This window comes from Perissodus microlepis, chromosome 17, assembly GCF_051167445.1.
Source record: "Perissodus microlepis isolate ML-2025 ecotype Zambia chromosome 17, ASM5116744v1, whole genome shotgun sequence".
Classification (NCBI taxonomy): domain Eukaryota; kingdom Metazoa; phylum Chordata; class Actinopteri; order Cichliformes; family Cichlidae; genus Perissodus; species Perissodus microlepis.
In genome coordinates, this window is record NC_140477.1 from 33401914 (window position 1) to 33429431 (window position 27518).

Below are 27518 nucleotides of genomic sequence, written 5' to 3' on the forward strand. Positions count from 1 at the left end.
CTAGCCATTCTCATCTGACCTCTGATATCAAGAAGACACTTTACAATGAGAAATGCTGCTCACTAGACATTTTCTCTCTTTCATTCTCTGTAAACCTTACAGATGGCTATGTGGGAAAATTCCCAGCAGATCAGCAGTTTCTGAAATACTCAGACGTCTGGCACCAACAACCACGCCACGTTCATAATCCCCTTTTTCCTCGTTCTGATACTCGCTTTAAACTTCAGCAGGTCGTTGTGACCGTGTCTACATGCCTAAATGCACAGAGTTGCTGCCATGTGTTTGGATATTTAGATATTTGCCACCTTAAAGTTAACTTTAGGGATGTATTGAACAGCTTTTTGATTGCACATTTAAAAGCAATCTTTCTAAATCTGGTCTATTTAGATTATTTTGCAGGTATATTATTCACGAACAGCTTAAAACATAATGATTATTGTTTACTTAACTGTATGGGGACTAAAAATAACATTTGTATTTGCTTCATTGTACATTTTATGTTTTACAACCAGTGATGCAGATCTCTCCTGCCATCCCACCACAGTGCTTTTCCTGTTGACTCCTGAACACGAGCCAGGCCTAGAATAAGATAAGCCAAGAATTCACCTTTTTTCCCTCCTCCCTGCAAAAACACAGTTGTGTTAACCGGGTTTTTCTATAATCCCTTACCCCGATTAAGAAACCGGGTTCCTGGTGTCCATGAAGAAATCAGGTTACTGCAGAGAGCTCACAACAACTAGGTTATGTAAGTTCTCGTAAGTGCACCTGATGCAGGGATGATATTGCCATGTCACAACCCAGTTATTATCGTGCATTGATAGTTGTCTACCCGTTAAGTAGCTGCTTTATATTTTTTCTTTTTTTTAATAAATAGAATTTGAAGTTTAAAGTTTAAGACATTTGTATTTTAAATTATTTATGCTGATTATTAAGCATGTTAAGCAAAGTAGGATGGCAAAACCTTGGAAACACATCCTGAATTAGAGGTTAAAGAGCCCTTACCAAAGCAGTGTATCTGCATTTGTATGTGGGCTGATAAGGTTGTTTTACTGCTGCGTGAGGGTAAAATTCACACCACATTACTGGTGGAACATGGCACCATGGTGAGAAAGATGTTTTTTTGTCTTTATGATTATAACAACGCTCCCTTCTGAAGAGCTGGGAGCAGCGTGTTCTGACACAGAGGGGGTCACAAGCAGGATAGCAAGCCAAGAGCCAACAGGCACAAATAGCCTGTTATTAATAAATTAAACCTGGAGTACAAGTCACTGCGCCCCGAAAACATACACGTCCAGGGCCGAAAACAGACCGCCAGGACTCATATAGGTTTCCATGTGTGACAGGAGTGAATACGATACAAATAAACAACTGAAAAGCACACCTGCCTGCTTGCAGCGACATCCAACAGAACCTCTCATTACAAACTGGGCTATAAAAAGTCATTTTCGAAGCTGTGCATTTTTGATAGCTTTCCACTTTAACGTCATATAACCGTCACTATCCCTGCTTAAACGCGTATAATGTCGTGTGTCTTGGCGTCTTGAGGTGTTTCCTGTCCACTTGCGATGTTTCCGGGTGTCTAAAGTGCACGGGGACACTACTTTCCCTGCCGACGGGCTTTAAATGGGTTAACGAGCCAAGCGCCACGTGACTGTCCAGTTATATAATATATAGGTCAACACGTTTCTCGCTCGCACGTGCAGCCTTCCCCCCTTACGTAAAGTCTCGTGCAAAAGTCTCGAATTACACTATGTAGGTGAGAGCCAAAGATCGTCGATATCTGCGATAACGAATTACTGAAATCTTTTTTTATCTCAAATTTTGGGGAATTTTGGTGTTAGACTAATTAGACTTTTATATTTATCACCTTTGCCTCTGCCTTTGTTTAAATAAACAAAAACAGATTTATTTAAAGTATTCTTATGAAACAAGGATATGAGGAAACCCCCAAATTACAGACATTTTCACCCAGTCTTAGCCAACTTTCTACCTTAGCTTAATATTTGCACATATTCTAGCATTAAGATCACAGATGGGTGACGTGAACAACAGGGACCCCTACTCCATTGACATGACACTACCCGACAGCGGTGGGGTGATGTGTTTGCTTCCACATCACCCCAAAACATCTCCCCAAACAATCCCATCAAGCATCCATAAGATGTGCTGGGATAAGCCTGGTCCACAGAGACCCCAACCCCCGTGTCCAGCAGCAGGGCAGAAGGGAATCAAATATTACATGGGTGTCAGACATAAGGCCCAGGGGAGCATGATTTTAACATCCGTGATATAATAGGTATGTTTGTTTTTTTGAAGTTGTTGCTGATGTATGTACATATAAGTGTATAAATAATGTGTTGTGCTTATTGTGTGTACACGTTCATGCTTGGACATAACGGTTTTCGGTTTCTTCTGATGAAAGAGGAAACGACTTTGTAGTTTTCAAAATCTCAGTCTAGCAGGACCACCTTGGTTTAATCCCATATACTCTTTCAATGTTAGCCCATGAACGTGATCGTGTTGGTTCCAGGAAATAAGTTCAGAGTGAGACATCTGTCGCGTGGCAGCTCTGTTTGGAGGAACGCGAGAGAGTAGCAAAGTCAGATCGGTGACGCGCACTCGGTACTTTTTCAGGTCACCAAAACGTGCGCTGCACCGGGGAAACCAATCCCTCACCGGTCCTGTCAAGCCAAGGCCGGCTGTATGAATGAGAGCTCATTTATTAGCGCCGTCACGGCGTCATCCCACGTTTCCTGGCAGACCATCCACTTCCTGACAGACTTTTAACATATCCAAGGTGTGCCAATGGAAATTCAAGTCTGTGCCACTATTATTCCCAGCATCCAAATGCCAAAACAGCGGTTTAAAACGAAGATAAACCCCTTTACAGTAAAAGCTGACATTTTTAAGTGCGTTTTCAAAACAGCAGTACATTCAAATAACCGATCTCCTACAAATGTTATCGTCACGCAGCGAAAAGGTTATTTTTGACAGATTTTTTTCTCCATTCCGACTAGCTGATTCATGACTTTTAGTCGCGCTGATATGAATGGACTCAGCCGCTTATAACACCGTCGAGTGAACACGGCTGTGAATGAAGCGAGCAGGCGATTAAGGAGGAGACAAGTGTGAACTCTTCCCTTGTTTCCTAAAGGACCTGGGTGTTCCACTCTCACCCATCCCTCACGTTTCTACTCCCCCCCCCCCCCTTGTAAAAAAAACAGATACGGGGGGAGGAGGAGTCGGGTGAGAGGGAAAAAATGAAGTCAATTATACGACACCCCGGCTCTCCTAACCTCCCTCCTCTCCCTTCTGCTACTACTACAGCTGGTGGCTCCTCATGCGCCGCGGCGCTGCGAAGCCTTCACCGGGCACACCGGCTGCAGTCCATAGGCATGTCGGCTGGGGGCTCTGACGGGACGGCGGAGAGGCCAGCAGGTAGGGGCTCCGGCTTGACGACGTTGTGGTTATTGTGGGTAGCTTAGCTTTGCTTCTTTTTAATATATTCTTTGGGGCAACTACTTTTCCCCTTCAATTAGCTGAAAAAATAAATTAAGCACTAGTGGTATGCCTTCTTCCACGAATTAGTTCTGAACTTCTTTCGTCCCTTGACGTGTTTTTTCTTTAACGGCAAGTTAGGTTATATTGAGTGAAGGTTACTTAAAAAAAAGAACTTTACAGGGACATTGAGGACATTGAGAGCAGACGACCTCACAGCGGCAGCAACGATAACACTTAACCGAGTGGCAGCAGTCGCAGTAGCCTTGCTGGACCAGCCGCTACAGTGCGTCGCACCGGTGTCTCGAGCAGCTGGCACCTGCCTCCTAAAACCGAACGCGTCGGCTGGCAACGCGCGTGACACCCTCTCCATTCATTCCCGTACTATGTGGTGCTCGTTTCCAGGGAGCGGGACGCGAGCGGAGGGGGGGAGTTTTGTCGGCAAACTTCACACTCACGATAAAAACACGTCACTGTAACCATGACGACGACTTCATCCCAAAAGCCCAGAAATACTTTTACACTTTGCTAACAAGCGGTTCCTTTGCGAAAACCCGTCGTCTTCTCTAAGCCTGGTGCTAATATTAATATTTGCCTAACCTTCACCAAACTGGCCTCGAGGAGCTTATATTGTCACCTGGTTCCTCGAGATTTGCCCCCCCAACATTCTTTCTCGTTCAGCTTCTTTCAGAAACTGGGTCAGTAGAGCAGTAGAGCAGCTCTGCCTTCGGTGTGCAGCAGAGGGAAGCAGTCGCTCCCTGCCGTTTCCGAGCCGTACCAAGAAGCACAGAGGAATGTCAGCTACCAAACCCTTCAGTTCAAATAATGCAGACTAACGGCGGGATATTAAAACACAAAGGGGTTAAACCATCACCGGAACTTTTTTAAAAAAACTTGAACCACGGTGGTCTAAGTGTTAACATTCTGGTAAACACAGTACAATGCACAGGAGTAAATCATTACAGGGCGTAAATACGTCTCAAAAATATGTTTCAGTGCTAGCTACATTCATGGAAGATTAGGTCAATTCTAGGTACTGAAAAGAAATACAGTTTATATAAAATGTGCAAAGACACTTGATGTAAACCCCTTACGTTATTTAATTCAAAATACAATCTAAAATTATGACGAGAATATGAAAGAGCTATTGTCAAATACCACATTAAAAGTACAACTCCTGAAAACGAACAGAAAGTAGCCTCTTGTTTAGATTAAATGGCAGGTCTGTGAATGTATCGCGCTTTTCCCCAGTATGATATTTTGACAGGAACAGTAGGTAACACAGGTGTTACTAATGACATTAGTGATATTCTGTTTGGGTCAAAGCCCTGGTTAAATGGATTAGTAACACCTGTGTTTACTTGTTATTTTCTCTCAAACTAGCCACTGTGAGTAAGGTGCATAATGTACATGTGAAAACTAAAATTTTCAATTTTCAACAATGAAACTTTAGCACCCAGAATTTCCAGTTTCTAAAGCATTTTCCTTCAAAACTTTGTAACCCTTTGCCTCGCCCTCCTTTTGTCTTTCGTGCTCATAAATATGCATTTGGCCCTTTGTTATCTTACAAAAGCTAATCTTAAGTACAGCCATTTGGGTTGCAAATGTAACATCACCATGTAAATAGTGTGGATTAACTTATTTCATGGTAGTAAAACTATGAGCTCTGTGCTAACAGGCTATCACAATGACAACATGTATGAAAATATAAAGCCCTCTCAAGCCATACATAACCCAATTTTCCTCTGTAAATCCATATATTTCAAATGGTCCTGTCAGTATTTTAAAGTACAGCTGTTAGCACTGTAATCATTTACTGTAAATGTTGAAACCGTCACATTAACTCTCTACCCTAATCCCACACAATCTAGCCCCTACACACAACTGTTACCAAGCTTTTAAATACAAGATTTCATCTTCAAACTGATTGTTACTGTTAGGCAGTTAATTAAGTAAGTATGTTTAAATGGGGTAAATGCTGTTCTTAAAACACATGATCAAAATACTTTAATACTGTGTGATTTGCTCTATAAATACCTCAATTAAAGAATCATAGACTCAGATATTATTTTGTTGTGAACATAAACCTATTTTTTCGTAAACCGTACATTGGCCTCAGTATAGGTTAAAAAACGCATGCTTTGTAACAGAATAGCCCCTGTGCCACTTGTAAAAGAATATTCTCTTATTGCAAAACATCCTTAGCAATAGCATGTACTGGTTTTAGCAGTTGTAGGAAATTGTAGGTCAGTTGACCAGAAATAACCCAGAACATATTGCACTGTAACTGTAGGATTTAGGGCTTGACCTTTCTGCATCCATCCAAAACTACAACCCTGCTATTATGTTATGTTACCAGAAGTACGCAGAGACACTGAGCCTTGGAATAATGTGACATTTACTTTATTATGCACATTATGAAATGAAATGCAGTCCAGTAAAACACCTCTGCTATCAATTCTGATTCAATAAAGCTTCTACATTTTCAGCTTTTGTCATCTAAATGAATGTAATGGGTGGTTATTGTGTACTGAACTGTATAACATCTAAACATGGTTTTAACAGGGTTAACTTAAAAAAAAACTGGGGCACTATTAAATCAAATGGGTTTAATTTCTCAAATGAGTAAAATTGTGTAAAGATACACAAAAGGTCATATTTATCTGTGCAGTGTACTAAACGAGTGCCTAATAACCAATTTAAACCAATCACCTTGCTCTTTGTTGTGTAAACCAGATAGTTTATAGCAATGGAAAAATTACGAGGCATTGAGCCACAGAACACACCCTTCTTTACAGGTTCAAAAGACCATGACTGATACATTCATGTCCTGCTGCTGGTTGAAAATACTGAAGTTAACCTTCAGTATTCAGCTGAGATAGAAGGTGGTGCTTTTTCCCCCCTTGTCATCATTTTCCATGTTTTTTGTGTCTTTCTGGTCATTTTAAGTCTCACTGCATGTATTTTTGTTGTGTTTTGCTACCTCTTTGTATTAGTTTTGTGTATTTTAGTACTCCTTTGTAGTTAACGTTTAACTGGAGTTATTCTGTGTCTTTTGTTTCTTGTCGTAGTGTTGTGTCTCTTAGCAGTCATTTTGTTACTCTATATAGTTATTTCTGCTTGTTTCTTCTCATTGTATATCTCTTTGTAATTAACTTGTCTTTTGTGGTTATTTTGTCTCTTTGTTGCTATTATGTATCTTTGTAATGATTTAGTATCATTTTGAAGTCCTGTGTCATTGTGTAGTTGTTTAGTGTCTATCTCTACTTACCTTGTGTTTCTTTCTACTTATTTTACATTTCTTTGTAGTTATTTTGTTTCCCTTTTAGTAGCTGTGTCTTTGTGGTAATTCTCATTAAATTTGTGAAATGTCAAGTTCAAATTTGAATGGAATCAGTCTATTGTGAATGAAATGTCATCAACTATTTACAAGTTCAAATAGTGTCAAATATTTTAAGGTAACCAAAGCAACAATAGTTCCTTTCTTTGTTCTTAATAACAGGCAGTCATTCAGTCACTTGGTATGAAACTAAATTGATCAAGATATGCGAGAAGTGATATTTTTAAGCAAATTTTGTTTTCCTTTGGCTGTCCTGTTAGGATTGCCCCCCTTCTGTGTGGATCTCTGTTCATTTTCTGTGTGTACCTTTTTGTCCTGCCTCTCCCATTCATCTTTTCTACACTCTAAAAAGATAAAAGTTCCACACTCGTCACGCTTATATCCTTATTCTAATGACATAACATTAGCAATTTACCCCCCCCACACACACACACATAGCAGCAAATATTTTAATTTCAGTAACTGCTGAATTTAAAAGTTGAAAGTCGTTGAAAGTGGCCAAAAAGGAATAAAAAGTGTTCAAACGTGTTTGATTTATTTGTTTTAAAGATATCATGTCCTCTTGTGTGATGTTTTTGACCTCTGGTGTGACAGCCCCTGTACGTCACACTTGTGGACATTTTCTGAAAGCACCTTTATGTTTTTGTGCCAGCATGGTATGGAAAACCTGTCATTACTAGTTGGTAAGATAATTTGTATCATATCTATAATTGTGTTGTTGAAAGCCGCATATTCTGAGCTTAAGTGCAAAATCTCAGTTAGTGTTTGGTGTCAGTATGTTTAGGTAATGGTGTCCTCACAACTTAAAAGCCTTCCAGTAGCTAGTTATCTGCAAGCCCCTGCTGTCCACACAATTAGGGCTACATTTATTTTTTGTTTATTTGTCTTATGTGGGAGAGTCATCGTTTTTAGCTTATCAAGAAAATGGCTACGTGTTGGTTTATAATGTATTAAATTAGAGTAACTGTGCTACTTTAAGTGGTGTATTATAGTTTTTTTTAGGGTATCAACAAACTAAATCAGGACATATACAAACTTTTTTCCCTCAACCGCAGGTAAGACCCAAATGAAGACTTTGGGAAAAAGTGATCCTTTGGTGTGGGTGGTGTAGAGCCAGAGCATACAAAAATAATGTTCCTGTGTTTCTGTAATATGGTATGTCATCTGCTACCCTGCAGGCTTGGCCTCTCGTCAGCACTCTAGTCACGACTGGTGCTCTCGGCTTGGGCGTGACTCAGTGTTGACCGTCTAGACGTGCACTTTGCACCGATAAAAGCAAGGGGCATTGCTTTAAATATGACTTGGCAGTGCTGGTGCAGGTGGCAGGAGAACACATTTCTTGACTAACAAAGAAACGGGGAAAAAAAAAGTGTGTGGTGCAGCAACTAGCGGTGAAAAGCCATGGTGGGTGGAAGTGAGAGCCGGCAAGTGTCACTCCCACATTCCACTTTTGCGTCAGTGATGACCCACTAAACTCTGGAGGGATTAAAGAAAATGATGTCAATATCATTAAAGTTCAGTCTGGCCCTGATCTCATAGTAAGACTTTTTGTTGATAGTGAAAGCTTGCTGTTAGTGGGACACATGTACGTGAGAAAAGGGTCACTGTGACCACCTCTGGGTTTTCTGTTAAAAATAAACTTTTATTTACAATATGTATTATTGTACTTTAAAGATTCAAACATAAAATGGGTTTTTTGTTCAGTTTGAGTATTGTGCTATTTGCTTTTCTTCACCTAGATACGTGTCTGTCACTTTATCAAAACATTTTTCCTCACAAATAGATGTCATACTTTATAGAATGGGATCCCCGAGTAAGAAGTAGGTCAGTGTTACAGTATTATATAAGCATTAGTGAATACAATGGGCCAAACCCTATTTACTCTCATGTGCCTCTGAAATTCACAAACTGCAGGAGTGCATAGCATGGGGGTTTGGCGCCATGTAACGGCAACTTTTAGCCAGTGCATCAAAAGTTTGCCTAGAAACAGAATGTGTGTATGAAAATTGGCAAGAAAACAGGGCAAAATGGGAAAAATAAATGAGCTGTCCAGCTATAAAATTGTTTTTGGGTCAGCCTTTAAAGTGAGCATTCCTGGCTGAGATTTCAGCCTTCAAAAATACTTTCTGCCTGTTAATGCAGAAAAAACTATATGAGTCATTCTGATGGTGCTCGTTTTCAAAAAGACAAACAATTTGTGTATGTTCAAAAATATAATTTGTAAACAGCAAAACACAGTAAAACAGTTGAGTTTGTTAACCTTCAAAACTCAAATTAAGCATTATTTATTCGCTCATACATGTAGATGAAAAAAGTCTTTAGCCTCAAATAAGTAATAAATTTTGCAGTAAACTAAATAAAGTCTCCTCCTTTTAGTCACATACCACTGATATACCAGATACCTGGGTGATGATTTTTGACTGTCAGAATAATCTCAACGTGTTTTTTAAGATCTTTAATGGTATTTTCATTTGATATAAGGTCAACTCATTAAAATCAGAAACCCCAGCCTCCATTCATTCATTCATAGTGTAAACAGAGCAAGCATTATTAGAAAGATCAAGGTTGTTGTACTGTGTTCATTTGTAGCTTCTCTCATCACTGTGGTGCTTGTTTTCATGTATCAGATCCTGCTGCAGAGGATGAAGGGCCAAGCCAAGCAGGCTCCTTGCTACCAGCTGTCGAGCTGCCAAGGAAACGAAAGGGAGATGTGGAGGAGAGGTCAGATGCGCATGTACAGTAAGAGCAGTGTTATGTTGTCTAAGAAGAAAAAACAAACTCTGAGACATTTCACTCTTGTTTATGCCTGTAGCTAAAATGATATGGTACAATGTACACAAACTAAATGACGCACCGTTTGTCCAACCGATCTCACAGGCAAAGCCTTGACATCCAAATGGACGATGACCTCAGCAGGTACGTTGAGTCGTCGGCTGTATCTGCATACCACTGAGTTAGACTGCTGAAAAAAGAATTAGATTTTTGATGCTTTCATTTGCAGATCTGAAGGGGAGGATCAGCAAGTCAAAATGAAATGCTTCAGGTGATTCTATTTTTATATCAAACGACTGCGCCGTCTGTGGCTTTAAAAAAAGTCTCATGTAGCTTTCCTTGGTCTCATTTAGTTTAAGATGTCAGCTATTTAAAACCCTAATGACTTAGACAGTCTTAAAATAGCTCCATTACAATTTCCAGGTAATTATTTTTCCCCCCAGAAAAGACACAGCAGGTAGTAATGTAGCTATGCATTCCCCTTTCAAGTTCTAAGATACAGACTGTCTGATGGCTGAATGTGCCTACAGGGAGCCTCACCGTCAAATTGAGAAGCGGCGGAGAGACAAAATGAACAATCTGATTGATGAGCTGGCTGCCATGATCCCTGCCTGTCAGCCCATGGCTCGAAAGCTCGACAAACTCACTGTGCTGCGGAAGGCTGTGCAGCACTTGAAAGCCCTCAAAGGTACTTCTTAACCCACGTGGTGATTTAAGTGGTCAGTGATGTTGATTTTTGTCACTCTAAAAGCTCCCCTGCTTTCAGCTGGGATGGGCAGCGCCTTTTCAGAAACCACCTGCAAGCCTTCCATCCTGCCTCACGATGACCTCAGACACCTTCTGCTGAGGGTAGGTCCTCGTACGTCTGTTTCATTCATGCTTTTATGCTTTTATTAACACGTCTTTCTGTGTATCTACCAGGCTGCCGATGGTTTCCTTTTAGTCGTAAGTTGTGACCGGGCGAAAATCCTGTTCATCTCCGAATCCGTCTCCAAGATCCTCAACTTTAGCCGGGTGTGTTACCCTCCCACCACATGACTTGCAACATTCAGTTACTGGTTGCAGCTTTCTCTTTTTCTGAATGTTAGCAAAATTAAGGTGTAAAAGTACAGATTGGTAAAACTGAACAAAGTACCTCACAAAATTTGTAAAATAGCTAGGTCCTATATTATATATATAGGACCTAATTTTATATATATATATATGTATATATATATATATATACATATATATATATATATGTGTATATATATATATATATATATATATATATATATATATATATATATATATACATACATATATATATATATATATATATATATTTAAGTTCAACATAACTTGAGAAGGTCTCACGTCTCCTAAAGAGTCTTCCACATTTCAGCTTGTAGTCTGTATGCTGTTGATTTTAGCTCGCTCCAGCTTATTTTGTGCCTATAACATTAAATGAAATGAGGTGCTGCTGCCAATCACTGAAAAAAGAGGCTGGCAAAAGGTTTAAAAAACATTCAAAAGAATGCATTGTTTCATTGTTTTCATGCAGTGATGTTATCTCCAAAGTTACCTGCGTTATAACCAAGGCTATTATGATATTAGATTTTCACTACATGATTGTTGTGGCTCCACAGTAGTTATTATATTTGCCTAACATTAAAGATCGATGATTTGGAAACATAAATTCCTTGAATCAGGAACGGCCTCTGGTATATAATCTACACTGAATATGTGAGGCAAGTGAAGAGAGTCTGGAGCCGTAACAATTTTACACTAATATCAATATTCAATTCAATTCAATTCAATTTTATTTATATAGCGCCAAATCACAACAAAAGTTGCCTCAAGGCGCTTCATAGATACAGAGAAAAACCCAACAATCATATGACCCCCTATGAGCAAGCACTTTGGCGACAGTGGGAAGGAAAAACTCCCTTTTAACAGGAAGAAACCTCCGGCAGAACCAGGCTCAGGGAGGGGCGGGGCCATCTGCTGCGACCGGTTGGGGTGAGAGAAGGAAGACAGGATAAAAGACATGCTGTGGAAGAGAGACAGAGGTTAATAACAGATATGATTCAATGCAGAGAGGTCTATTAATACATAGTGAGTGAGAAAGGTGACTGGAAAGGAAAAACTCAATGCATCATGGTAATCCCCCGGCAGCCTACGTCTATTGCAGCATAACTAAGGGAGGATTCAGGGTCACCTGGTCCAGCCCTAACTATATGCTTTAGCAAAAAGGAAAGTTTTAAGCCTAATCTTAAAAGTAGAGATAGTTTCTGTCTCCTGAATCCAAACTGGAAGCTGGTTCCACAGAAGAGGGGCCTGAAAACTGAAGGCTCTGCCTCCCATTCTACTTTTAAATACTCTAGGAACAACAAGTAGGCCTGCAGAGCGAGAGCGAAGTGCTCTAATAGGGTGATATGGTACTACAAGGTCATTAAGATAAGATGGGGCCTGATTATTTAAGACCTTGTATGTGAGGAGCAGGATTTTGAATTCAATTCTGGATTTAACAGGAAGCCAATGAAGGGAAGCCAAAACAGGAGAAATATGCTCTCTCCTTCTAGTCCCTGTCAGGACTCTTGCTGCAGCATTTTGGATTAACTGAAGGCTTTTCAGTGAGTTTTTTGGACATCCTGATAATAATGAATTACAGTCGTCCAGCCTGGAAGTAATAAATGCATGAACTAGTTTTTCAGCGTCACTCTGAGACAGGATATTTCTAATTTTAGAGATGTAGATATTAATCTATCAATATTATATTATTGATAGAATATTAATATTTCAGTCTTTAGTTGTCAGTACAGTTAGTGTTGGCTATTGCCAATGCAGTTAGTTGTATATGACAACACCTTCATGGTGACCATTTATATTCACATGTACTGTCAGGACCATGCTTTTAAAAAAAAGGTCATTAAATGACCTTAAATTTAAAAAGATGTAGTTTTTAGTTGCACAGTTGACCAGCATCAAATGACAGGTAACAATTAGAAGATGAAGAGCCAGACATTTCCCTCAGGGGATGGTGGAGCCCAAAAACAGAACAAAAGTGGATTGAAGTGGATCTGCATTCATCACCAGATAAAGGCTAATGTTACTTCCTGTTTGCAGTAAGTGTTAGTAACCAACCTCTTGGCTTTTGTTAAATCAAGGAAACAATATGAAAACTTTTTTTTTAACCTTTTGGACGCTCAGAGTAGAAGTTTAATGTTTTATATTTTTATTTATTTATTTATTTTTTAGAATAAATTCATTTGTAAATGTTGCACACTATCCACAGTCCTTTGTGGCTGAACTAAATCTTTACAACTCAGTGTTCACATAAATTGTTGTTCAGTATGAAGCATTTTATTGATGCTCTGATGAAGGCTCAGCACTGCAAGTAAAAGTTAATAATCAAGGCAATGCCCTGATGTTTCTCCACAGCTAGTAATCTCTAAGCTTTGATACATTTTTGAAAGTATCTCTGTAGTGCATGCTTAGGAGGGATAGCAAAGAAAAGCTTCTAAGAAACTAGTCCATGTCTGCATGGCAGTGGATTTTGTACAGGGAGATAACATCACTGAAAGTGAAAAAAAGGCACAGCATGATTTAGCTGCTAATGTACAGTGTATAATGGTTGGCTGCCACTTCCAAACAAAAACGTTTGAATAGCAGCTGGGTGGGGATTCTGTGCCCACAGCCAAGGCTGTGTACCAATGATATCAGCCCTTACTTAGACCATACAGAGCAGTGGAAAAAACTGCATTTGAGACTAAAACTTTAGATTTCGCTCTTCTTTTCCAATCACCTCCAAGTGGTCACAGCAGATGGCTGCCCCGCCCTGATCCTGGTTCAACTGGAGGTTTCTTCCTGTTAAAAGGGAGTTTTTCTGTGCTTGCTCAAAGGAACTTGTCTGATTTTTGGGTTTTTTTCTGTATTATTGTAGGGTCTTTGCCTTACAATATAAAGTGCCTTGAGGCGCTGTAGTTGTGACTTAGTGCTATGTAAAAAATTAAATGAAATTGAATTTACTAAACATTAAAAAGCTGAGTAAATAGATGTACAATATTTGTATTCACAGTTGGAACTGACTGGGCAGAGCTTGTTTGATTTCATCCACCACAAAGACATCAACAAAGTGAAGGAGCAGCTGTCTTCGTCAGAGATGTACCCTCGTCAGCGTCTTCTTGATGCAGCAAGTAAGTCCACCGGAGCTCCAGTATTGTGCAAAGGTCTTGAGCCACACCTCATTTCCTTATTTCTTCCAAGGAGACAGTCTTTCTTGTGATTTCTTTTCAACATGGTCTTGAGCAACAGTTCCTCTCTTTTTTTGCTAAAGCTGATAGTTTGAGCTGGGTCAGGTGACCCTGAACCATCCCTTGGAAATGCTCCCATAGGCACTGTGCACTTCTTCACCACTCGCCTCTTTTCAGTGTCCACTGTTTATACAATACTGCAGCATGTTATTATATTTTTGTCTTCTTTCTCCCTTTGCACTGGTTCTCTTTTCTCCTCTGTTTCTTTTTTTTGTTTTCCCTTCAATTATAACTGATTGCAGCACATGGCTACTGTTCCCTAAACCTGCTTCTGCCGGAGGTTTCTTTCAGTTAAAAGGGAGTTTTTCCTTCCCACTGTCACCAAGTGGTTGTTCATAGGGGGTTGCTTCATTGTTTGAGTCTCACCTAGAGTATTGTAGGGTCTTAATCTTACAATATAAAGCACAGTGAGGTGACGTTTCTTATGATTCTGCACTATATAAATAAAATTGTGTTGAAACAAAAAAGGAACTCAGTGTGCTTAGGTGACGTGTACACAGAGTGACAGTGTGTATGCAGACAACTTATCAGTCAAGTTGGAAATTGTATCTTTAGCCACTTTGTTACTAGCACCCTGATGCCAGTAACAGGGTAGGAAAAACCACAAATTCAGGTTTGTTTGTTTTTTAATTTATGAAAAATAGCAGTGATAACACAATTTAACAGTCATCAAATAGTATGTTTGCACCAACCAAGAGCTATTAGGCGTCTCTGACATAATTTCACATATCCTGTCATGGTGTGCAGTGTGCCTTAAAAGAAAACTGAGAAAAACTAAACAAGTGGACAATATGAAGCAATATAAAGGAGTGGCAGACCTAAAAACTATCTACAGCAGATGAACAGTATCTAAATGTCATGTCATAAAGAAAGTGATCAGAAGATCTTGACATAACTGATCAAATTATGATTACAGACAAGAATCGTAAAAAAACAGAATGGCCAGATTTTTGTCTGATTAGGAATGTCTGGTTCAGTTTCTAACATTTGCTATATTTTTGTTCAGCGTGGTAAAGGCGCCAGTGCAGTAAAAGCATACCTGAACAGAAAAACATACAATAAAACTGAAACAGTGGGGCAGCCGGTGTGTTTGTGATGTGGTCCCAAGTGCAGACATGGAAGGAGACGGTACTGAACCTTAACAAAAAACGTTTATTTGGCCAAAAACATGATTACAAAACAAGGCAAAAATGAGCAGGGCCAAAATTGAAATTAAAACCTAAACTGGGAAAAGCTAGGCTGTGGAAACTATGACAAACGAGACATGAACATGATTCTGAGCAGGAGTATGGGAGTAACTCAGCTTACGTCATGTTTATTAGTAACTAGTAAACATGACGTAAGCTGAACAGAATCATGAGGTACCTGGAATTGGAGGAGGGAAAACAGACACACCAGCAATGAACAGAGGGAGACAGAGGACTTAAATACACAGGAGGGTATTGAGGGAAGTGGAAACATCTGAGGAAACACAGCTGACACAAATAATCATGATGCCACAGGGGAAGCAAAACTAAACACACTGATCATGGAAACAAGACTTTCAAAATAAAACAGGAAACATGGAGAGACATGAACTGGGACACGCAAGCTTGACACAAAAGACAGAGACAGGGAGCGAGAGAGAGACACACAAGGGGAACCTACATAGACGAGATGATAACACATGACAAACAGAAAAAGACTCATAAACAAGGAGACACGGATGATAACATAAACTAGACTGAAACTCACTAAATCCTGACTAATAATAACAACACAAGAACTTAACATTAATGCAATCTAACATAAGAAAAACTAAAAACTCAAAACCCTGGGTCACAGCCCAAAAATGCTATCAGTCATAGATTGGCCTCCCCTGAACCTGGACTTTATGGAAGCAGTATGGGATCAACCTAAGAGAAAAAGGAACAAAAGGAAGCCAACATCTAAAGGAGAGCTTTGAACATCAAGAAGCCTGGAGAAGTGCTCATGAAGACTAAAGACGGTTGACTTAAAAAGAGAGTTCAAGCTGTGTTGAAGAATAAAGGTGGCCATGTCAAATATTGACTTTCAGACTTGTTGGAACTGAACAACCTTTGTTTTTGCCTTATATGCTTTATTTTCATGCAAGTTTCCACATTTCAGTTAATTGCTATTTATTTTCTTAGGAAAATGTAAAGGAGTGAGTGGTGGCTTGAGTGTTTTGCACAGTATGAGATGATGTTTAGAAAAACAGAATAAGCACTATGTGTCCCAGTCACGAATGTGGTCCTTCTGTGTGCAGCTGGGGTTCAGGTCCAGGTGGATGCTCCTGTCAGAGCGACCCACTTAACCACCGGAGCTCGGCGATCCTTCTTCTGCCGCATGAAGCACAGTCGACTGACAGAGAAACACGAGGACAAACACTCGCTGCCCACAGCTTCAAAAAAGAAAGGTGGGTTCAGTCTGGAGGTGGCACGACGTGTAGATATGAAGTATCAATTAATAATCGATGTGCTGTGAATATGCTGGTGAAACATGAAGGCTCAAGCAACTGCACCAGTCTAATATTGTTGCTTATCGAATTTAGATTCAGTGAAGACACACATACACACACACACACACACACACACACACACACTGGCTCTATTCATAGCTTCAGACAGAGCTACTTTGGAGTGTCTTGTTTATCTTGCGCTGCTCTGATGAGAGCACTTAAGGTGATTCAGCTGCGAGAAACAGCCCGAGTGAGTTATTTATTGAATAGACTGAAACTATTCCACTTTGTATAAACGCTCAGGTTCAGTCCTGGTCCTGCAGAGCTAAAGAGATGAGGAAGAGGTTAGAAGATGCCTGTCAAAAAGATTATATATTAAAATAAAATGAATTAAAATATATGATATGTTTATATAAATATATATATATACATATTTAAATATGTCTGTAAGCAATGAGGCCAAAATTTAGGCAGCTGCAGGAAATCAAGCAAATGGAGTGAACTTAGTGTTTTTGTCCTGTCTAGTTTGCATGTTGGGGAAGTAAAGAAATTATCTTATTAAAATTTGGTGGAGAGGTGGATGAGAGTGGCTTTTCTCTTCACCTTTTCTCTTGTTCTATGGAGCTGCTTCTTAAGCTACTAATTCTGTAGATACTTGTATGTTTTCACATCAACAGTGACTTAAATAAAGAAACAAACATGATTGCATAAAGACATTTTTTTCTAGTCTTAGATGCCACAATTTAAAACATGTTGTTTTGCACAGTAAGTAGGTCACTGTTAGCCATTGTGTAATCACAAAATTAGTAGCTGGTCAAACTCTGCTAACTGTGCAGCAGAAAATGAAGCTTTGGTGCCACTCAGTGGAAAAACCAAGCAACTGCCTTACAGTCCGTTACAGCAGCGGTCCCCAACCCCGGGCCACGGAGTCAGAGTCGAGAGTCGAGGCTCTGGTGTGAAATTTATGGTTTTCAGGGTTTTTATCTTTTTTTTTTCCATTATTTTTTTTAATAATTGTTTTTATTGTTAACTCGGGTTCCCTGGGTCTTTTCCCATGTGTTATGAATGAATCTTTTATTTTGTTGTATTTATCTGTGACACCTTAAAGGCCAGTCCGTGAAAATATTTTTGGACATAAATCGGTCCGTGGTGCAAAAAAGGTTGGGGACCGCTGCGTTACAGTCTACAGTGCATTGTAGGCTTCAGTATGATTTTCCCACTTACATTTTAAAATAATTAGGAATATTTTAATGTTATTTAGTAGCATTATTTATCCATCAATCTATTTTCTTAACTGACAATCTGATTTACTATCATGAAGATCCTGAAGCGCATCACAGCTGTCATAAGGTGAGAGGCAGGGCTCACTTTCACTCCTGCTTTATTTTAAGTGTATACAACTCTGATGTGCTGTATCTTATTCCTGAGTGACATGGATTTGGTTTATGTACCAATATTACTGAAACACAGGCAGTCATGTGAAGAGGAAAGCACACCCTCTTTAACTATTGTGGTTTTATATATCAGCACATAATGCAAAAAAGCCCATTCGCTCTTTATTGGTTGCCGAAGCAGTGTGTGGAAAAGGAAACACACTGTGTGATTCAGCAGCTTGTAGAAGCACTTTTAGCAGACATAACTTAGAGCAATGGTTTTCTGTGTGACTTCATCCACGTCTCACATTGTTGTGGAGGAATTCTGGCGCACTCTTGTTTCTAACATTACTTTAGTTTACTGAAGTTTGCAGGCATTTGTTTATGCACAGCCACAGCATTTAAGTTGGGGTGAGATCTGGTGATTTTTTTTTAATCATATCCTGATACATAAAACCTTTGATATGAAAAGGGGGGATTTCTTGTTCACATGACTGTGCGTTACACTGTTAAGCACTGTTCTCATGTTTGCTTTTTCTTGTTTAAAAGAATCCACATGAGAAATTCAGAAGTCAAACCTCTCTTTGACAGGCTTACTGTCTGTAACCCAGTTTCTGGTTTTCTGTAAAAAGCTTAAACAAATATGAACCCACGTGTTGAAACTTAAACAATACCTGTAGATTTTTGTCTTCAGGTAAGCTGTAACGGCAGCTGTGAGTGAATGTAATGCATTAAAGCATGTTGTTTTTATCTAACATGGAGTGACGTTTGAAGGAGTAGCTGCTTCCTCATGTTGCCTGAAAAATAAGCTGGATTGTTGAAACCACAGTAGTGCCAGGTCTGATTTTATGTTCTGTGCCACTAAATATACACAGTTCACCCAAAACACAATCTAAAAATACTAGAAAGGATATTATATCATACACACGACTTGTTTTCTACCTGCAGACGCTTACAGATTCTGCACACTGCACTGCACCGGGTACATGCGGAGCTGGCCGAGCAGCCAGCTGGACTCGCTGGAGGCCGACGCCGACAAGGAAAGCTCGACCCTGACGTGCCTGGTGACCATGTGCCACCTCTACTCTCACGCGTCCCATCAGCCTTCCAAAGACATCAACGTCAAGCCCACTGAGTTCGTCACTCGCTGTGCGATTGACGGCAAGTTCACTTTTGTAGATCAACAGTGAGTTTCCCCTTTCTAACTACATCCATGTGCACCATGTATCTTTCCGCCGTGAGTCATGGATTTGTTATGCGCACGCAGTTCTGCTGAGAAAAGAATGGCAGAGGCGTTGCGTGGTGGGGAGGCCTCTGAGCGCAGCAGCGTGAGATTTGTCGGTCGGACTGTCAGTGGAGATAATCATTTCTGTGTCTGCCGTTGTTTCTCAGAAAGACCTGAGCATCTTGAGGGCATCACGTGAAAATCTCTTCTCATTTTTTGGGAAGTAATTTCACAACACAAGTATAGTGAATCACTTTATTAAATGAATTACCCATGTGTGTGACTGATGAATGTTACATGAGAGGCTTATTTATACTATGCTAACACTTTATGATAAGGGAGGCGAAAACTTTCTTAGTTTCCGAAGAACGAATCAGGAATGCCTTAATGAATATTTACTGTAAAACAAGCCAATATCTACTTCAAAGTACCATATCACCCTGGCAGAGCCTTGACTGACTGCTGGCTTACTTGAATACTTACTAGAGTATTTAAAAGTACCCTAGCTTTCAGCTGTCAGGCCTCTCTTCTGTGACACCAGCTCCTAGTTTGGATTCAGAAGACAGACACTGTCTCTCCTTTCAAGATTAGACTTAAAACTATAGTTCAGGCTGGATCAGGTGACCCTTGCTTAGTTATGTTACAATAGGCCTAGACTGCTGTGCCTGTGAGGCACTGACTGCTTCTTCTTTTTGCTCTGTATATGTTTATACACCATCTAATCATTAGTTATTACTAATTACTATTATTAATTACTCTGGCTTGGCTCTCTTCCACAGTGTGTCTTTGATCTGTCTTCCTCCCCTCCTCTCACCCCCAACCAGATGGCTGCCCCTTCCTGAGCCTGATTCTGCTGGAGGTTTCTTCCTGTTAAAAGCGAGTTTTTCCTTCCCGCTGTCACCAAGTTTTTGCTCATATGGGGTTGTGTGACTGTTGAGGTTTTCTCTGTATTATTGTATGATCCTAATCGTACTTAAAGGAGCTTAAAGCGACTGTTTTTGAATGAAATGAACATATTTCAGTGGCGTGTCAAGTATGAATTAGTTCATAACTGTCTGGAAGCTAATCTCCCTGTTTCTTCATTAGCCTTCCTGATCAACTCTGATCAAAATGTAACCACTTATTTATTACATATTATCCAAAATTCCAATCAATTTCAGTCAGATTCTTTTGCAATGTAGCAAATAAACCATCCACAAATATGACATAAACCCATTTGTGTTTAATGGCTGAATATTTTGGTTTCATGAAACATATATTAAATGACATTATTAATAGCATTTTTTAGACATGAAGCAAAGGAAAAGTCATAACCAGAATCACAGTTAGTCTTTTCTCAGATAGTGGGTGACAGATCAGCTTTGCAGGACGGTTATTGGCCCCCTACGTTTTTCCTGAAAAAAGGATTTAACAGTCTTTGCTCTGTGGTAAGATAAAATGGACTGTATCGCCAACAAACAGCACCACACAGAGGTTCCAGCATCATCTCCTTCACTAATGTGGATTTGTGATTCATCACTGAACATGCACTTCATCCACTCATCCACTATCACCCCGTCTCTGTCGTCACTGTAACCCAGTTTTCTGCAGTTATTTTTTTAAGCTTTTCTGGATGTAATCACATGTCATTCAGCCCATTTCTTCCAGTTGTGACACTAACACAGACGCCCGTTTCTCTTTTCTGTTTTTCATTTGTTTTGTTGTCCATTTTCGAGGCATATTGCTTAATTTTTCTATTCTGATGCTTCGTTGACCTCCGTCTAACTGTATCTTTTCTTTCTATTATCTTCTAATTTACTTTTACTTGCTCTGAATTTTAGGCACAGGTGAACTGAATATGAGTATCTAAATATGATGATTACAGTCTCAACAAGGCAATAATTGTAAAGACAATCATCGCGTAACTGCATTGTTACCCTGGAATACAAAAGTAGTTGGTAATTTTTGAGTAATGTTTAAGTTGTGTTCTGTTACAGTAACTATGAATCATGACTCTTTTTGGCAGCACAGAAAGAGGAACATGCTAATGAATAAATAGTTAGTGGAGGGGTTTTGTGCAGGGTTTGGATCTGGAGCTATTAGGAAAGTATTAACTACAGCCTGTCCAATAAAGGATTTTTAAGACCAGTGCCGATATTGGTTATAGGTGATTGAGGAATCTAATAGGTTGCTGATGGGTTTTGTTTTTTTTTTCACCCAGATGTACAAAACATAACATTTCCCTAACATTCATCCACACTCTGTCCAGCTCTGATCCGATCAGTTGATCACTGTATTTGTAGTATTTGAAACACATCTTGGCAACAGGGAAGTGGCACAGTGCCCTCTGATGGACAAACTGTGTAATGCCAACATTCATATCATAGCTGAAGGTTGTTTTTTTTCTATTTCTCCTTTTTAAAATGTTAATTTATCGGATATTGCTGATACCACTAGACTGCAAAATACAGTAGCTAATAATTAAACAGAGAAATCTGTTAGCTCTAGTCCTAACGAACAACTTTGTTAGCAATCAGATTGCTCCTGATTCGTTCTTTGTTTGTTTGCAGGTGACTAAGCAAATTTTTGTGTCCCTTTTTGTGAAGTGTTATCTATTCTGTATTTGCTTTGGTTCCATTTCCCTCTACTATTTTTAATTGGCACAATCCTGAGAGGCAGTGAAAGAAGCAAGACCAGAATCACTAAACTCCATCTTTTTCTTCTCTTTTTTTCCCTCAGAGCCACAACCGTCATTGGTTATTTGCCGCAGGAAGTTCTCGGCACATCCTGCTATGAGTACTTTCACCAAGATGACCTGCAGCACCTTGCAGGAAAGCACAGGCAAGGTAATTAGCAAAGCCACAACTGATGCCCAACTGAATCTATGCTAAAATAACTGTAGCTCAGTTTGTCTTCAGGTCAGAAGGAATGGAAAAGGAAAGCGCTTGTAGTGACTTTTTTCACTTTGCTTTGTGATGACATGTGTCAAATCTTTTGGCAGTGCTTCGAAGCAAAGAGAAGATTGAGACACAGTGCTACAAGTTTAAAACAAAATACGGCTCCTACGTTTCCCTCCAAAGTCAGTGGTTTAGTTTCACAAATCCATGGACCAAAGAAGTTGAGTTTATCGTGTCTTTAAATAGGGTTATTTCGTAAGTACCAATTGCTGTCGTTTCAACTTTATTGTTGCTCTTTCATATGCACCGTGCTGCCGTAATAAAGCTTTTAATACAACTCTGTTCTGATGAAGCAGTTAAAATACTCCATTGCACCAACAGGGGGCCTGGTCACACAAAAGATGAGGAGGAGGCAGGCAGCTCAAAGGCACTCCAGGGTAAGAGATGCACACAGAGCCGTGTATTCATTGTGCTGTCATGTGTCTTTTTCGTCTGAGCTTTTTTTTGTCCTCCTGCCTTAAAAGACGACATAAAGCAAATACCAGTAATTCCCGGCTTCTCCAGTGGCACCGGGACAATGATCTACGCTGGCAGCATAGGGACCCAAATCGCAAATGAGCTCATCGACTCCTACAGGTACAGTCTGTCAACTCTCTGCTTGTCAAGGCTCGATGAATTTAAAATCATGTTGCTTTTCTTCATAGAAAGGCGTCATATTTTCTGATAGATGCTCCAATAAATCTGAACATTTGGTACAAAAACATCCAGAATAACCCTGAAACCCCGTTTGTGATAAATCCAGTGTTTTACTTACCTGGATGATTGAGCATGCATCAAGACCCAATGTTTATAATATATAATTATAATTTTTTTGACAGGGTGAACTCATCTCCATCAAGCGGAGCTTCAAGTCCGTTTGGCCCAGCCCAGGAGAAATGTCCACTGGTGTCCCCACAAACCAGCAGGAGTGTGAGTGACCTAAATCATAGGACAGGCAACTTTCCCACTGTTACTAACAGTAACCATGAAGCACCAAATGGAATCAGTTTGATTGGTGTGCTGCTGGGGGTTAATTTATTCATAATACTTCATCCTTTAGTTTATAGTTTTTGCACTTTTTTGAACTTCTGGCACTTTTTTTGAAATCCTGAATATTTACTGTTTGGATTTGGAGAAATGGTGCGATTCGTTTTCCGGTGAAACATCAGGAGTATTTCTCATTCTGGTCGATCATTTTATGGAAATTTGGATAAACATGCCATTTTAATGGGGGCCACCTTACAGCAGGAAGGTTCCTGGTTTGAACCTCGTGGTTGGCTAAGGCCTTTGAGTGTGGAGTTTGGACGTACTTGCTGTGCTTCCTCTGGCAACTTCAGCATTTCTCTCAGAGTAAATAAACCTGCATGCTTGGCCACTTAGTGGCCTAAAGTGGGCCTAAATTCAATAAGCAGTTAGTAAAATGGATGAATAGATGGCTGGATGGTGACATGGGGAGGTCCGATATTGTGATTGAATTCACAATAATATTTTTATAATTGTCTAAAGTATCAGGATTTGTCAGTATGCCATTACTTTACATAATGCAAAGCTCTGAACTGTACTTCCACCACAGCATCCTCACAAGGTGTATCATCATCCCCGTAGACAAGAAACTCTTCAAATGTAGGAGGAGATGTGTGTGAGAAAGATGAAAGCAGCTTGTTTTCCTGAGTTTAATTACACACTTCAATGGAGAAACGCGGGGTCCTGCACGCTGTTTTAATGTATAATGGCTTGTTGCAGGCATCCAGCAGGGAGGAGGCAGCAGGCAGTTCATCACAGTCCCAGTCTGACTCAAGGACGGCAGCAGGGACGAGCAGCTCAACTTCTGAAAGCGCAGGTACTGCCAGCAAGACCATCACAAATACACTCTGTTAACAGTTTCTGTCTTTTCTTTTTCCTGTACTGCAGTCTGCAGTGAAGGACGAGAGTAACTGAGCACCACTTTATATTTTGTATTAGTAAATACCTCGGCTGTTTATGGTGTGCATCCCACTCGTGATTTCACAGCTGCAGTCCAAGAAAAGATGTAAGCAATCCAAATTTAGGCAAATGCGACAGAAAAGAAAGGAAATACAAACTGAGTAAAAATAAAACTGTAACTACATGGTCAATACAACAGCAGTTTATGGATAAACTCCATAAAAGCAGAATATACTGTATACACATGCACAAAACTGAGGTAAAGTCAGTGAGTGACACATTTAAAAAATGTAACAGTTTCTGAACTGAAGCTTCATCACTTCACTTCCCAATGATTTTGCCTCTGTCTACTAATGTGTACAGAGGCACTGTTTTTTGTTGTATTTTGAAGTCTTATTGAATAATGTTCATTTTATGATGTCTTTCCTTAGAATAAAAAAGGATGCTAAAGCAGTGAAGCTGAAGCCAGTTTCTTCTGTAACTTTGCCAAAACAAAAGAAGCTAACTGAAACCAGCTAACCTAGCACCTCCCACAAGCTAATGGTAAAATGCTACTTTAAAATGAGCATTTTAATTAGCAAAAATGAGCAAACTAAAATTATTGATGAGCTTTTTGGTCATTATTCAAAAAGAGTAACATATTATTCATTATTATTATTTTAAAGCTATGCATTATGTTACTTACATCACTTATTAAATTATGTTAGCGTTGCTTAGAGATGCTTTGGCACATAAAAGTAAATAAAATAAATAAAAGCTGGACACAGAGTCATGTGCTAGATTGTTTTTTTTTGTTGTTTTTTTTTTTTCATTTTTAAAGACAACAGCAGCGTAAACCAGTCCAGACAGCAAATATTGTTTCCCACAGCAGTTGTACTGTAGGAACATTTCCAGCCCATAACTGCTGAAGCTCAGGCTCCGGCTGCTTGACTTGACGTCACTCTATGTTCTTTACCGCTTTACCGGACACTGTTAAAGGTGTTATTTTTTTCTGAGATCTCATTTTTTGTTTTGCTCTCTTTCACTCAGGCGAGCCCTCCCAGCTGGACCTGGACAGCATGGTGGTGCCAGGCCTGAGCGGCTTCAGCAGCGATGAGGCTGCCATGGCGGTCATCATGAGCTTGCTGGAGACGGACGTGAACATGGGTCAATCAGGGGAGTTGGAGGATTTACACTGGCCTTTCTAGAGGGTGCTCAGACTCTCGGCCTCGCTCTCTCTCACAGCTGAGAACTAGGCAGTTCAGTTAATTCTGATCTGCCTGATACCTGAACTGGCCTTGAACAATTGAACCTACAGGACTTGTACCAAAAGTCACATGTCAGACTTGAGGACCGCTGAACAGGAAGTGTACAGGAAGTGTTGTGACTGTGATTAGCCTGCGGGTACTTGGTTTTTGCTTGAAAGAAGGTCTGGTTGAAGATCCCTTGGAGCCTGCGGTGATACAGTGTCTTCCTTAGTAACACTTGTGCATCCTGAATAGGGGTTGGAGACGAGACCTTCAACAGCAGGGAAATCTATTTGCTCTGCTGCCCATAGTCACCAAGGCCACCAAGGTCTGAAGGAGCATAGAAGTCCTGTAATGTGCAGTGCTGCTACAGAAACCTCAAACATTGACATTTGTGGAACCTTTGGTACAGTTTTAGGAATGACTTGTTTTTCATACATTGTCTGATTGTTCAATTTTTTTATCGTATGTTAAAGATTCCCATCAGACACATTTTAAGTAAAAGTAAAAAAAAAAGGAAAAAATGATGAGTAAATTGCTGAAGAAGGTTAAAAAGAATGTGTCCGTTTTAGCTCCTTGATTAAAAACTGCAGCTAAATATGTACAAATCGGGGCACCTCAGTCCTTGAACAACCACTACTGGTTCAGCTAATTTTCATTTTGGACATGCCCAGCACAGCCACGCAGTGTGGGGAGAGTTAAAAACACTGTGTCACATATAAATACTGTTACCTAAAATTCTGCAGTGATTCACAAATGCCAAATTTTTGTAAGATCATAATTGCAGGAGAAAAAAAGTTAATCACCTTGTAGTTTCTCTATAAAAAACCCTACTGCTTAATTAGTATTATTTAAGTATTTTATGAATTCTTCATTCTCCATTGCACTTCACAAACCTGTAGTGGCAGTAATGGGGTGAAGAAAACAACACAAACTAGACACTAGACAGCAGACACTGCTGGGGACATGCAGATCATGGGCTGTATTTGATAACGGACTATCAGAATTGCGAGATTGCCAAAGACACCCAGCGCTTTGAATCACACGTACTGTATTATTTAAAAGAAATTGTGTTCATTCCTAATCATTTGTATACACAAATGATCCAGAAGTGTGTCTGATTTTTGCTTCTACTGAGCTAGCCGAGCACTTTTGTCACCTAATCAGACCACATGAGCAAAGATGCTTGGTTTACACTTAGAGACAATCAAAGAATTCTAACAATAATGTGGTTAAAAGGTTTCATATTATTATCTAGCACAATCAACACACAGATTCCAACTTTGACAATTAGCTAGCGATGGGGCTACTAGAAGGGTCGCTAATGCTACGAGGACCTACGAAGGGAATGTGTTTCATGGAGAACGCTTTACTTCAGGACTGTTTTTATTAAAATAAATACTTGAATATTGAATACTGTTTACAGTTCTGATTGCTGAATGAATGGTAGGAATGGTAGACTCTGTAGTCTTTATAAATTTCTTACATTTGTATCAAATGTCTGACCACCTGGTTTCTCATTTAACAGGAAGAAGCTAAACCCTAGTAATAAATCAGCTTCACATTTAACAGTTTAACCACACAAAACAAAGTTGTATGGAAAGAATATCATGTGGAAGTGTGACTTTACAAATCACAGTCATGTATTTACAGTTTAGAGAAATGTGATTACGGCCTCCTTGTAAAAATCCATAGATTAAGTAAAAGAGAACACAAAGAAAACAAAATGCAAGGGTGTTTTTATTCAGTATGTAACATAAAGCTGGTAAAATCTATGTTTCTATTATGAATTAACACTAAAGGATGAAGTTGAAGTCAGGCTGTAGTGTTTGCCCGTTAACAGAGACGTTCTAACATGATGCTAACGTGATCTCTTGTACAATGAACTCCTTTGAGGAGCCAAAGGACTCTGAGGACAGATTTCCTTTGTTTTGGCCCCAGAATATCAGCATAGAAATTAGCTGTGATATTTGTGTAGTAGAGCCACTCGTGAATAATCTCAACATTGTAGGTAGCTCAGATATACTGTCATTAGCTGTCAGAGGTCAGAATGCAAGCGGACGTTTAGATTTGAGCAAGAGCTGTAGCCACAGTCGTTACCGAGCTTACTCTGAGGTTATAAGAGTGAAAGTAAAGGTGAATTTTAGTTTAGTTTGCAGTGACTGGCCACAGTATAGCTCATGTAGAGTCTGGTTATACCACTGGTTCCTCAAATCTTGAAAGTATAATGTTACTCTGTTGCCTTGAATGCATGTCGCATCTGACGGGGTTCAGTTGGAAGTCATGAGTAAGACGCTCTTTTTGGCTTTACAAGGAAAACTCACCACATACTTTTGCCATCTGTGCCATGTGAAATGGACACTGAAGCATGATGAACATGCCCTGCTATCAAAGACAAAGTGTCTGATGTTTGTATGTGATAACTGTTGTCATTGTATCTGCTGTAACAGCCGAGGGGGAAGACTTTGTCAGTAAAAGAGCATTTTTAAGTAA

General features: G+C 39.7%; 1 protein-coding gene across 2 annotated transcripts; it reads left to right on the forward strand.

The window, feature by feature from the left end:
* The first annotated feature begins 3083 nt into the window (after positions 1-3083).
* On the forward strand, positions 3084-27518 carry LOC146369953 (basic helix-loop-helix ARNT-like protein 2). Of its 2 annotated transcripts, none has more exons than XM_084910025.1 (17): positions 3084-3438; positions 9466-9559; positions 9716-9754; positions 9840-9881; positions 10141-10298; positions 10377-10459; positions 10532-10624; positions 13671-13788; positions 16172-16321; positions 18685-18922; positions 21680-21786; positions 21942-22092; positions 22219-22274; positions 22362-22473; positions 22716-22806; positions 23620-23716; positions 24829-27518. In XM_084910025.1, the coding sequence occupies exons 1-17, from the start codon at positions 3261-3263 to the stop codon at positions 24984-24986; spliced, it is 1965 nt and encodes a 654-aa protein (XP_084766151.1). In that variant the 5' UTR covers positions 3084-3260; the 3' UTR covers positions 24987-27518. The 2 variants fall into 2 exon arrangements, with proteins under 2 accessions (XP_084766151.1, XP_084766150.1); XM_084910024.1 differs by having other exon boundaries at positions 3085-3438; positions 9466-9577.